The 13,559-nt window shown below is 55.4% G+C and overlaps 1 protein-coding gene across 1 annotated transcript; it reads left to right on the forward strand.

Moving 5' to 3' along the window:
- On the forward strand, nucleotides 1-6,204 carry LOC125919082 (keratin, type II cuticular Hb6). Its single transcript, XM_049625531.1, has 10 exons — nucleotides 1-369; nucleotides 1,111-1,319; nucleotides 2,110-2,174; nucleotides 2,431-2,432; nucleotides 2,924-3,019; nucleotides 3,236-3,400; nucleotides 3,676-3,801; nucleotides 4,055-4,275; nucleotides 5,879-5,910; nucleotides 6,042-6,204. Exons 1-10 carry the CDS (start codon nucleotides 1-3, stop codon nucleotides 6,200-6,202), a joined length of 1,446 nt encoding a protein of 481 aa, XP_049481488.1. The 3' UTR covers nucleotides 6,203-6,204.
- The last annotated feature ends 7,355 nt before the right edge of the window (nucleotides 6,205-13,559 follow it).

The following is a 13,559-nucleotide window of genomic DNA, read 5'->3' on the forward strand; positions in this document are numbered from 1 at the left end:
ATGACTTGCGGATCTGGATTCTGCGGCCGCACCTTCAGCTGCGCCTCGGCCTGCGGGCCCCGGCCCGGCCGCTGCTGCATCACCGCCGCCCCCTACCGCGGCGTCTCCTGCTACCGCGGCCTCACCGGCGGCTTCGGAAGCCACAGCGTCTGCGGCGGCTTCCGCGCCGGCTCCTGCGGCCGCACCTTCGGCTACCGCTCCGGCGGCGTGTGCGGCCCCAGCCCGCCCTGCATCACCAGCGTGTCCGTCAACGAGAGCCTCCTCACGCCCCTCAACCTGGAGATCGACCCCAATGCGCAGTGCGTGAAGCACGAGGAGAAGGAGCAGATCAAGTGTCTCAACAGCAGGTTCGCTGCCTTCATCGACAAGGTGGGTGTCCTTGATCACACCCTTCCTGAGCCCTCGATTCCTGGGCTAGGCTGAAGACAGTCAGGGGCAGGAGACAGGAGGTCCAGGTGAGCTCCCGCTCTCATGGACGAAATGGACACACACCCAGGCCACATGAGGACCAAGGACATCAGGATACAGAGCGGAGGCTCCTGATTTGATAGTGTTGCCATTATACGCAACCTCTGTCCAGACAGGCAGGTCCCCACGGAGACACAAGGACAGGCTTGGAACTGGCCTGTCAGAGGAAGAGGGCAGAACATGCACACACACAGACACCAAAATGGACACAAGAAATAGGAAGAAGCCCGCAGGGTGAGCCAGTGGGTGGCTGTCCTTGATCCCACCCTTCCTGTAGCCCACCCATGCTCAGCACTCAGGCTGGGCACTGAGACAGGGGGAGCCAGAGGCCAACCGGAGACCTCTACCTGCCTCCAGAATACACATGCCACCTGGACTCACCAGGTCTGGAGAACTCCCTTTACCTGAGAGCAGACGCTGACCTTGCCCAGCCCCTTGCTCCCATCCCTGAGTGAGAAAATCCAGACAGAGATCACAGGAGGGAAATCCAGGAGTCACCTTGTCTCCCACTGCCCATCTCTGCCAAGCTCTGCTGAGCTCCGGGGTTGGGAGTTTGCCCCTAAAGCAATCACCCCAGCCCCACCCCAAATTGGCTTCGGGACACCAAGAGCCGTCTGACCCCTCCCCACACCCTGAATGCAGGTGCGCTTCCTGGAGCAGCAGAACAAGCTTCTGGAGACCAAGTGGCAGTTCTACCAGAACCGCAAGTGCTGCGAGAGCAACCTGGAGCCCCTGTTCGAGGGCTACATCGAGACGCTGAGGCGGGAGGCCGAGTGCGTGGAGGCCGACAGCGGGAGGCTGGCCTCGGAGCTCAACCACGTGCAGGAGGTGCTGGAGGGCTACAAGAAGAAGTGAGTGCGGCCCGGAGTGACGCTGGGCACAGGAGATGGACTTGGCTTAGAGCCCGTTGGGTTAGACTTGAGAAGAATTTTCCAGAAGGACGAGGGGCCATGCAGGCCGGGGACTTGCGCGGCAGGGTCATCTCAGCTGCGCCACTCTTGCCCAGATGCCTGCCTCAGGGTGGGGCCGGGATGCCCCCAGGAGACCTCTCTGTCCCCTACTCAGCCTTCCCTTCTCGGAGGCTGTCCCCCAGGCCCCGTGGGGAGGAGGTTTCTGCAGGCTCCCTGGCTGCCTCCTGCTGACTGACCTCTCAGTTTTCCCACCTGTAGCACCTGAGCGTCTGGTGGTTCGGGACTGACAGGCCCTGGGGCCCCGGGTGCCACTGCCTGGGGTGCTGAGTGCCGATGGGGGACGGGTGTCATAGGCCCCCACACCTGAGCCAGGTTGGACAGCCAGATGAGGGGAGGCTGGGGCTGCCGTGCCCCAGAGGTGACACTGTCCTCTCCTAGCATGGGGCTGGGGTTGAGTCCTTATGTGCCTCCTAAGGTGACCTCACAGCAGCTGTGGGAACGGGGCTGGGAGGTCCCACACCTTAGCTCTCTGGACCCCTCAATTTAAAGTCGAGACAGGATCCTAGACCCGTTCCAGATCCAACCAGACAGAACGGAGCCAGCAGATTTGCTGTGTTCCAGCTGTTGGGAGCTCACTAATACTGCCCCCTCCACTGATGTGAAAGGGAGAGACGGCTTCTGGTGAGACCCGCCCTTCCCTGACCTCCCTCTCTGCCCTCTTCTGCCTCAGGTATGAGGAGGAAGTCTCTCTGAGAGCAACAGCTGAGAATGAATTTGTGGCTCTGAAGAAGGTGAGTGACGTGGGATCCGGAAGCACAGACACCAGGCATCTCGGAATGACAGACTCTTCCTGGGGAGACCCAGAGGGTCTCAACCTCCACGTGGGACACACGACCTGGCCCAATCGGGCTGGGAAATCCCAGGGGTCAGGTCATGGAAGGCTCATTCAGGTCGCCGATGAAGGGCAAGAAACTTGGACTGTGCATTACACCCTGCCCTGGGGCGAGGGATGGCTGGGCTGACCGGCGGATGTCCCACTGTGCTTTAGAAGTTGTGGTCTCTGGCGGGGACCCCATGGAGGCAGGGCAGCTCCAGTCTCTCTGTTGAGGGACAGCGTCCTGTCTAGCACTGGGGGAAGTCTGACCAACAGGAGGGGCCCGGTCCCCGGGTATTGGGGAGGATGGAGCTGAACCCGGAGTGACCAGGTGGTCTTGGAGGACTGCCAGGGGACAGGGAGGGGTCGAGGTGGCGAGCAAGGAGTCAGTCTGGCAGGCTTGTGGGGATAGGGAGGGTAAGAAGCAGAGCTGGGACCATAAGAGGAGAGAAAGGCTGGCGGCCCATCTCAGGCACAAAGGAGTTTGTTCTCAGAAGGGCAGGAGGTTGCAAAGCCCACCCCAGGCAGGTCACAAAGTATGGCGACGGCATGGGAATGGAATAGTAGGAGTCCTTTCCCTTGGCCTCCATGAATGGGAGAGAAGAGAGGGGAGTGTTTGGGGTAATGAGCACCGGGGTCCTCTGAGCTCACAGACGCCCCATTTTTCCAGGATGTGGACTGTGCCTACCTCCGCAAGTCAGATCTGGAGGCCAACGCGGAGGCCCTGATCGAGGAGATCGACTTCCTGCGGCGCCTGTATGAGGAGGTGAGGGGCCATGGTCCAGGTCGAAAAGAAGCAGCCAGCCTAGAAAAGGGGGCTGGGGCCTGGGACTGATTGGCCAGGGATTTGGGTTGGGTGGGCGGCTGCAGTCCATGAGGCTGTAGTGGGAGCTGGGGTAGAGACCAGGTAAGGGCTGAGATGACTGGGTCCACACTGTGGTGGGTGAGGCTGGGGTGTAAACAGGTTCCCCACCATCTGCAGGAGATCCGCGTTCTCCACGCCCACATCTCAGACACCTCGGTCATCGTCAAGATGGACAACAGCCGGGACCTGAACATGGACTGCATTGTGGCCGAGATCAAGGCTCAGTACGACGACATCGCCAGCCGCAGCCGGGCTGAGGCCGAGTCCTGGTACCGCAGCAAGGTGAGGGGCACAGGACACCTGTCTCTTAGACATGGCAGCACGAGGGAAGCCAAGTATTTATTAAGAAGGCCTCTTTTGTCTGGAGTTTCTGATCCCGTGGGATAGTAACAGAATGCCACACAGCTCTCAAGTTATAATCGCTGGGCAGGGCTGCCATGTATAGTTGCACAGGCTGAACACTGTACAACCTCCCGACCATCTGTGGTGTCTGAATGGGAGGGAAACTGCATCCTGAGCTCAGGAGCACCTCTGCTTCCCCCCCCGCCCCGCCCCAGTGCGAGGAGATGAAGGCCACGGTGATCCGGCACGGGGAGACCCTGCGCCGCACCAAGGAGGAGATCAACGAGCTGAACCGCATGATCCAGAGGCTGACCGCCGAGGTCGAGAATGCCAAGTGTCAGGTACGGGTCGCCTGGGGCCTCCCCAGGGCCACACAGGCAGTGTGTGCCCCGACTGGCTCTCACCATTCATGATCCAGCCCATTTGCATGGCTCATGTCCCTGGTTGTGGTCCCTCAGGGGGACTCCGTTAATGAAGGGGAGAGGCCTGTTCTTGGGGTGTCCCCAGCTGGGGGAGGGGAGAGACTGGACACGTGAGGGAAATGGACCGAGACACCCAGGACCATAACCCACTCTGTTCTCTCCTGGGCCCCAGAACACCAAGCTGGAGACCGCGGTGACCCAGGCTGAGCAGCAGGGCGAGGCGGCCCTGAGCGACGCCCGCTGCAAGCTGGCCGAGCTGGAGGCCGCCCTGCAGAAGGCCAAGCAGGACATGGCCTGCCTGGTCAAGGAGTACCAGGAGGTGATGAACTCCAAGCTGGGCCTGGACATCGAGATCGCCACCTACAGGCGGCTGCTGGAGGGCGAGGAGCAGAGGTGGGTACAATAGCCTATTTTCTCTCCCATCCCTGCCTGGGTTCCCAACGTGCCATGTGCCCTCTGGCATCACTGGACTCCCATTTCCAAATCTCCCCATCCTGCATCTTTACAGGTAATTTGAGAAAGTCCTTTCAGTTTGTTTCTAGCCTCCTTTGAGTCAGTCATGCCCACTTATGTGCTCATATGAGATTGGTATTTTTGCAAATCTGCCTTTCAGAGCCAGGAGTCAGGCCCTAGTAATTGTTTTCCCGAGAATCCTAGTCTGGGCTTTCAGCCACCCTCTCTTGAACGTGTCTTTCCCCTCCTGGCCTTGGTTGCACATAATCCAGCATTTAGCTTTTGTCTCAAGGCTGGCCTTGGCCCCATTCGGGAGTTCATATTTATCCTGTAATGACTGACTCAATGGGGGATTTTATCAACTCACAGTTATGTATCGTAAGCACAGTGGGCCGCCCTAAGTGGTCGTCCATTGCAGTAGGTGGGGCGGAAGGTGGACAGATAGCAGGGGCCTGCCCCTTGAGGCAGGGGTGTCCTGCTCTGGGCATTTTTGCTTTTTGCTAGTGTTGGAGGTGGCAGGGCTGGAGGGCAGCTGACCATCTCCTATGTATACAACACTCCTAGAATGTTGCCCCTTGGTTGGTCAGGGAAGTTTCATTAGTGGACAATTCCACAGTGAAGAGTATCTCAGGATTGAGTTTGGAAGGCCTGGCGTTAGCTTTGGAAACTGAGAAGTCCAGCCCTCCACCACATAGGGCTCGTGGAAGCGGGGAACTCAGAAGCTTTGGTGTGGGTCCTCTATGAACCCTGGGCATGGAGTGAGTAGGTGGTGGACTGCAAATTCTCCCCACACCTGAAGCTGACTTTGTCAACCCTTTGCCATGGTGCAACCAGAGGGACTCCTGTTCCCTTTCCTTAAGGAGTCGCATTGTGTGGGAAGGGAATGAGGGTTGAGTGGAGTTAGGTGGCCAAAATTATAGCCTTGCCTCTATCACCGGTTATTTCCTCTCCCTGGGCCTCGCTTTCTCCACCCGTCAAATGAAGGAACTCATGGAGACAGCCTGTTCTAAATGGGCCCTAAAATCCCATTAATTCATGCGACAGTTGTTTATTGGCCAAACACTGTTAGGCACTGTCGATTCTTCAGTGGGGAAAAGACAAGACAAAATGTTCTGCCCTCTTGAGGCCCACGTTCTAGTGACCGCAGTCAGACCAGATTTAGGAACTTAAATCTGCACTTCCTCGAATGCGTTTACAAGTCAATCGGAACCAACAGCAATCATAGCAGCCGACAAGTCTGAACTGCTCACCACGTGGCAGGCACGGAGCCCTTACGCGGGTCCCTGGATTCCACCCTCACAGGGGATCTAGGAGTAGATACTCCCGATCAGGAGGCAGGTGGATTGGAGGGCAGGGCAAATCTGAGGTTGCTAGCCAGCCAGGCGCACTGGGCATTCTGTCTCCAGAGCCCTCGTGGCGGCTGGGCTTCCCGATTGGCGCGTTTATAGCCCCTTCCCCAAAACAAGTGCCCAGAAGGAGGGCATGGACCTCGCTGTCGCCTCTGGCCCATGGCACCGACCTCTCTCTTTTCCTTTCCCAACAGGCTGTGCGAGGGCGTCGGCGCTGTGAATGTCTGTAAGTAGCTCTTCCCTTCCCGCCTGCTCCCGTCAGGGGGGCCCCAAGCCTTCTGGGAGGGACGTGTTCGCGACCCCCAAGCAGCCTGGCCGTGGCCATGCCTGATGCGTTCTCCTCCCCCTCCCATGCAGGTGTCAGCAGCTCCCGCGGTGGCGTCGTCTGTGGCGATCTCTGCGCCTCAGGTGCTGCCCCTGCTGTCACCAGCCGCGTCTGCAGCGCCCCCTGCAGCGGTAACGTGGTGGTGGGCACCAACTCGTGCGGGGCTTGCAGTGTGGGCTGTAAGAAGTGCTAAGAGGCCGCAGCGCCCCTTCCAGCGCGCAGCCACGTCCCCCTCCGCCCGGCCCGACCCCGATCGCCCCCCGCCGCTGCCCCACGACGGCCAGCTGCCCGCCCCCAACAACCAGTCGCCAGATGTGCACCCTCGGCACGTCCTCCCTGGGTGCTCCTTCTGCGCGCCACCCCCCGGGCGCCCTGAGCCCTGTGCACCTGGGGCGGCACCTTGGCTTCTTTCCGTAGCCTTTCCTAGTAGTGGATTTATCATCTTGAGGATTCATCCTTTCTTCTGCCTTCTGTGTTGTTTGCTGGATTCATTCGTCCTGCCCGACTCCCTCACCTAAGCTTGCAGGGACAGGGCAGGCCCTAGACTCTCCCTGTCTCCACTTCCTGGGAATCTGCCAGTGCGCTGGATCCTGTGGAAGGGAGGTGGGGAACACTGACGGTGGTTTTCCTGTAACTCTGTGAGGCCCATGGCCATGGGAGGGAAGAGCATCTCCTTGCAGGGCTGCCTGCAGAAGCTTCTGAAAACCCAGCGACGTAACTGCCAGCCCCTTTGTCTTCGTTTCACTCTGTGTTTCCAATAAACTAACTGTAGCGTATCAAACCCGGTGCCTCAGAGTTTTCAAAGTGCCAGGGCTGTCCTGTGATAGGAGCTCCCTGCCAGAGATTTCCTCAGGACCCCTCCAGCCACTTAGTTACTACTGGCACTGGGTACTCCCCTCTGATCTTGAGCGACGCAAGCCTTGGAGACACAGAAGAAGACCCAGCGATGCAGGGAATCACATGTGGTCATAGATTTCTCTAGACCACGATTTCTCAGCTTCAACAATATTGACATTTGGGGCTGGAGCGCTCTTTGTTGGGGGGCTGTCTTGAACATTGCAAGGTGCTTAGCAGCATCACTGGTCTCTACCCGCTAGATGCCGGGTGCACTCCCCCACCCCCATCCATTGTGACAACCCAACATGTCTCTAGAAATGGCCACGTATGCCGTAGGAGTTCTCCACCAGGGTGATTTTGCCCCCCACCCCCCACCCCCCACCCCAGGGGCATTACCGGAGAGGAAAGAGCATGAGGAAAGGTATGAAGATGAGAACAGAAGGAAGGAGTGTGAGACAAGCAGTGTGGGGGAGAGAAAGGGCACTGGGGTTGGAGTCAGACTAGGCTTCTGATTCAGCGTCCTGCCTCTGCCATTTCCCAGATGTGTGACTTAGGTCAAACTGCTTCCACAGTCCGAGCTTCCCTTTCTTTCCCTCCCAAGATCCCCCAAAGTTTCATCAGGTCATGACATCAGCTTGAAGTTCAGGATCTCACTATTTGGATCAGATCCAGGTATGCACAAGGCTCTTGGGACATGGTTCCTTGGTTGCAGCACCCCCCCCCCCATTATGGTTTATCTCTATCTGAAGACCTGTGAATTAAGAGTTTTTATGTCTACCACACACCTGTCCTGCAACGGTGAGATGGGGGTAGGATAGCCACAGTGGGCACTCCCATTTAGAGGGAGGAAAAATTGGGGGCACTGAGAAGTCACTGGTTCTTAGCAATTCCAAGTATGGTCAGCCAGGCCCTGCTACCTCCTTCCGTTGTAGAGTGTCATTAGTGCCACTTTTGCTCTCTGGAAGTGGTCCTCCTCTGTTCTTGGCTCTATCCTTTGGGATCTTGGCTCCGTTTTCTGGATCGCTCTTTCTTTTCCATGACAAGTGGCTCATGTTTTCTTAGCCTGCTTCCTGTCTATAGGAGGTTGGGGACCAGAGGCCTGTTTTCATCTTGAACTATCTCTATTTCTTTTCGTGAGAACGGCTGTAGTTCTTTTAAAAATGTTTCTGGGGTGCCTGGGTGGCTCAGTCGGTTAAGCGTCTGACTTTTGCTCAGGTCATGATCCTGCAGTCTGTGAGTCCAAGCCCCACGTCGGGCTCTGTGCTGACAGCTCGGAGCCTGGAGCCGGCTTTGGATTCTGTGTCTCCCTCTCTCTCTCTGCCCCTCCTCTGCTCATGCTCTGTCTCAAAAATAAATAAACATTAAAAAAAACTTAAAAATGTTGTTTTTGGTGTATCAGAATTTGCTGGACAGAAGCTATCCCCATAAATCTCTTTGAGATAGGCTCCTCTCAACCTTAGACTGAGAGTCACAATGCTTTAGGACAATACCAAAGATTCTTGGAAGCCCTGTTCCTTAGTAGACAGAATATCTCTGATGGCGCCTTTCAGATGCTTAGAAAACTTTTGGTCCACAGAGTGAGTCTAAGAGGCCATGAATTAAATCTTTTTGAGATCTCAGCAAATGATCTAACAGCCAGTGTTCATCTGGCTTTTGCTTGAGGGCATGGTTTACTGGCAGGGCTTTGAATTTGATCTTTGTTCTGCAGCCATTTCTTACTTTGAGAACCTTTTGCTGACTGGAAAGACTGTCCTTCTGAGTTGTGTTAAAAAGCCGAACATTTCCCTCCACAGTCCATCTCTGTCCTCTTGTGTTTTATTGTAGGCAGCTAGGCACCTTGGTCATTCTACCTGGAAACCCTGGCCAGATCCCCAGCTCCATAGATGTCCTTTGTACCTTCCTTGTCACCACAGGCAATAGTACTGCCAAACTTGTCACCACTACATGATATGGGTCACCTTTTACAGCATCTAGTAATAACTTCTTCATTGTCCATCCAGCTTTCTCTAATGGTCTCCTGGAGGACATTCAGACTATGCCTGATGCCTGGTCCCAGAACCAGTCATGACCGAACCCAGGTTTGTCTGTCCGACGTGCAGCAAAGCCGATCATTGAGACATTGAGTATGCAGAAAGGACAAGGTTTATTCAAGAGGCAGCCAAATGAAGAGACAGGATGACGGCAAGCCTCCAATCGACCTTGGTGAAGGGGGAGAGAACAAGTTTTTTACAATCATAGGAGTTGAGGTTATATATATATATGTATATATATATAATATATATACATATATATATATATTAATGGAAAGGCAGGGAAACTTATGACTATTCATGAAAACAGATCAAGCGTGCGCCCTGAGCAAACATGCATGTAACATACATCCCATGTTCACTTGGGGGTGGACTCTTAGCATCAGAAGGAGGCAAAATTCAGCCCCTAATGTAAGAGGTTATTTCAGGACAAGGAGCAGGGACTGTGGGCATGCTCCGAGAGCGGGTATAAACCAGATGGGTTCATTGTCTCTGGTAAGGAATGCAAGGCTTTGCCTGTTCATGGGCAGGAACCATATGAGTTGACCTTGAGTCTAGGCTTCTGCAGAGACAGCTAGCGTATTTGTTAGTGGGGACAGAAAAGACACAGTAGCTGATTAGGGAGAAACAGTTCTCTGAAAAACAAGCTTTTGACTTTCTGTGAAGTTTCTATCTCCTGGTTTGACAATGTTACAAGTCTTAGGTTTTCTCGTGGTAGCACCCTCCTTCCAGGTACGGATTTCTTCTTCACTTATCTATGGCTGTTCACAAAGTATCCCCAAACTTAGTGGCTTAAAACAACAATATTTCTGATGGTCCCTGGGATGAACCCTGGATGATTCTTCTGTTTCATATTATTGGCTGGGGGCTCAGGGAGGTCCAAGTGGCTTCACTCATGTGGTTGATACGTGGCGCTGGCCACTGGCCGAGAGCTCAGCTGGGGCTGATGGCCAGGAGCCTCTGTCCTCCTCCACATGCTGCCAATCCTCGTAAGGTCTGGGGGCAGAAGCCCAAGAGTGCCACTTCCACCACATTCTATCGGTCAAAGCAGTCAGAGGCCCCGCCCAGATCCAGGGGAGGGACAATGAGGATTGATGGGGAGTGAGTAGCACGTACAGAGTGGGGAGGAATAGCTGGGGGCCATTTCTGAAGACAGCCACCACAAGAGGATTCAGTGAGACCACGCAAATAAAAGTTTAGAGTGCAGTGTGGCACATAATTGATACTTGACAGCTGCCATCATTATTGTTATTACTGTTACTGTGGTATCATAATGGCACAGCATTTCGAGCCTGTAAACAGCAGGAGGCAGGGTAGGGTTGTCGAAAAACCTGGGTATTGCAGGGCACCTGGGTGGCTCAGTTGATTAAGCGTCCAACTTGGGCTCAGGTCATGATCTCATAGTATGTGAGTTCGAGCCCCGCGTCGGGCTCTGTGCTGACAGCTCAGATTCTGCTTCAGATTCTGTGTCTCCCTCTCTCTCTGCCCCTCCCCTGCTCACACACACACCCCCTCTCTCTCAAAAAATAAACATTTAAAAAAAAAAAAGAAAAAGGCTGGGTGTGGAAAGTCTGGAATTTTGGGGGTTCCCGTCCTGGTTTAGTCACCAAGAGTGCGTGGTCAAGGCTTTTCAGCTTCTGGAACCTCAGTTTCTCCATGTTTTGGGGTGATAACTGAATGAGCACTCACTCCAGCTGCTGGGCAGGGCCAGGCAGACGCAGAGGGACTGTGACTCTGGGTATGATCACTACCACAGCTGGCCTTACCTCAGGCTTGTCAGCCCACAAGGGTCTGACATCCAGGTAGCTCATGTTCCTCGCAGTCAATGCAGACTTTCCAGAGAGGAGGCACAGGGCTCTCTGTGAAGCCTGGAATTGGCCCATGCCATCTACCTCTGCAAGATGATGTGAAAAGTGTCTGGAAGGAAGTAGGAATGAGGAATGATCGCGGGCAAAGCTTTTCTGGGGTGGAGTTGGGGGTGGGGGTAGGAGTGGGCCGTGGAGGAAAAGTATAGACAGGAAGGGCTCATCTTAAGCTTTCTGATGACACTGGAGAGCGGTCCCCCTCCTCTCCACCAGCCTTAGGACTTATTAGAGTTCCTGGATTTTTCCATGCTCTTCCCTTGTCTGGAGCACATCTCTTCCTCCTGGTTAACTCCTTACTTATGTTTACTTTCTTGCCGTAAGATGTAAGCTTCCTGGAGGACAGGCATCTGTGATTATTTCCATCACTTCCATGAACCCTGGCTTGTATAACAGTCCTTGGTACATATTAGATGCTCTGTAGTTATTTGTTGATTGAATAAACGAACTCCGGCTCTTTCTTTAGGTCTCGGCTTCAATATTACTTCCTTCAGGAGGTAGCCAGCTTTCCCTGGCTAATGTTCCCCAACTATGCTTCTCCTTTGCTCCTAGTACCAAGGCCCAGGCTTCTTTGTGGCTGCACCTGTCGTTGTTGGAGAGGTGGCAGTGGTGATGGAGGAGCTGGGGCTCAGGGACCCAGGAAAGGAGGCTCTAATAGACGGAGAGTATGCAGCGTCAGTCCTGCCTGGTGCCTTGAACTGGCAGGGTGGAAGAAAGGCACATCCCGTCCAGAGGTATGGGGTCTCCCTGGGATCCTCTGGGGCACCTGGATGACATCTCAAGGCTGGCAGTCCTTATAGTATCCTCCTTAAGTCCCTGGGGAGGGAGTGTTATGATCCCAGAGCAGAGTTCAGAGTCACTGCAGAAGAAGGTCAGAACTGGAAAGGCCCTTGCACAGCCCCTGGGCCAGCCCTCACTTGACATGTGTTCAAGGCATCCTGAGCCAGAGGCGGGGAGGAAGGCAGGGACGACAGGGAGTGGGGAGAGGCGCTGAGATCAGTCAAAGCCAGATATATAGGACGGGTGTGCTGTGTTCAGGAGTCTGGACTTCATCCTGAGGGCAATGGGGACCCACTGAAAGGTCAGACTTGTGTTTTATAAAGACCTCTGGCTGCTGTGGGGTGTGGGCTGGGAGGCAAGAAGACTGGCACTCGAGCCAGGATGGTGGGGGCCTGGAATGTGGGTGGTGGCAGCAGAGAGAGAGGAAAGGGATGGTTTAGAGGGGTACTTAGGAGATAGAAAATGAAAGCACTTGGGGGTTGATTGGTTTTGAAGGTGAGAATGCAGGCATGGGGAGATTATAGGTCTGGGCAAGTGTGTTAATGATCTTGACAGGGGACACAAGAGGAGGCTCTGGCGGGCAGAGAGCGAATAGTGAGTTCAGCCTGAAGGTCTGTTGGCTTAGAAGAGTCTCCAGAACTGCCAAGTGGAGATGTCTTGTAGGAACTGGGGCAAGTGGGTCTGAAGCTGGGGAGTGAGGTCAGGCGGCGGGGGAGTCATCCGGACTCGGAAGTGCGGCTGGGGGATTTTAATCAAGGAGGCCATTAACTGTGGTGGTAACTGCAGGCCAGAGACTGATGTCATTGCCCAGGCAGTGTGTGCCGAGAGGTGAGAGAAGGGCCCCAAGGCACCTGAAAGTTCAAGGGCAAGGTTGTCTGGGTGAGGGACATGAGCCAGGGAGAGGTTCGGCCTGGGAGCAGCTGAGGGCCTGAAATAAGGCAGAACAGGCAGAAGAAGGTAGTGGAGGGCCCGAGACTCAGGACTCAGGAATGGGGAGGGACAGAGGGCCACAGGGAACCTAGGAGGCTTGGGTGAGGAACCGAGAGGGCCCCAGGGATTCCAGGAGGGAGTGAGGGAAGGTAGCGGGTCCTCGTAGGACAGCTTGAGGAGATGGGTGGGAAGGAGCAGGGCCTGGAGGAAGAGTGGCCAGCATGGGGGCTGGGGACAGCTGGGGCAAAGGGACAAATGAAGAGGGTCAGTGAGAAGGAAGTAGACTGCACAGGAGGGCTGGGGTCTGAGGAAGGCTATTCCAGGCCTGGCTCTTCCTGAATGAGGTTAGAGGCCTCTCAAGCTTTTCCTCCCGAGAACTCCTCCACTCTTCCTGAATGGAGAACAGGAGAGATCAGGCCATGCGGGGGACAGAGGAGCCCTCTCAGCCTTAGGATTGAAGCTCTGAGGTATCTGAGGATGAGAGTAGTGTGGAGGGGAGCTGAGGAAACGAGTAGATGGTATGCTCTTACCAGCTACGGGGCTTTTGAGGAGGCTGTCCCAGGTGCTGAAGAGGTGTGTGTATGGGGGGGTGGTGGGAAGGATGGGCAAGAGGTGGGTGTCAGGGGTCTTATCTCCCCTTGTTTGATGGGCAGCAGTGGGAATGGGGTGGGGTGGGGTCCAAACTGACACAGGGCGGCCACCTGAGGTGGTTGCTGCTGTGCTGTGTGGGTGGGTGGTCGTGGTGGTGGGGAGGGGAGAGAGTGAGGGTGTACCAAGAAAGTGGGGTGTATGTGAGGGGCAAGGAGGCTAGAACCAACTGCCCCAACTGCCTTCCAGCCGACACCATGACCTCCTTTGGTTCCCTTCAGAACCAGTCAGAAGAAGAAGTCCCAAACTACCTGGCCAGGGGAGGATGCCACTGTCTGGGGACGGGCCCTGCAGGTGTCCAGGCCCTGAGACAGCTCAGATCTGCCCCAGTCTTCAAAGGCCCGTGGGGCCGGGGTGCTCACCGGTCAGTGGACATGGGCTCAGGCCAAGAAAGCAAGATACCACAGCACAGAAAGCAGGTCCTCCAGTTTATTGGGAAAAACAGGAGACAAGAGACCAGAGA

The sequence above is a fragment of the Panthera uncia genome, chromosome B4 (assembly GCF_023721935.1).
Source record: "Panthera uncia isolate 11264 chromosome B4, Puncia_PCG_1.0, whole genome shotgun sequence".
NCBI lineage: Eukaryota > Metazoa > Chordata > Mammalia > Carnivora > Felidae > Panthera > Panthera uncia.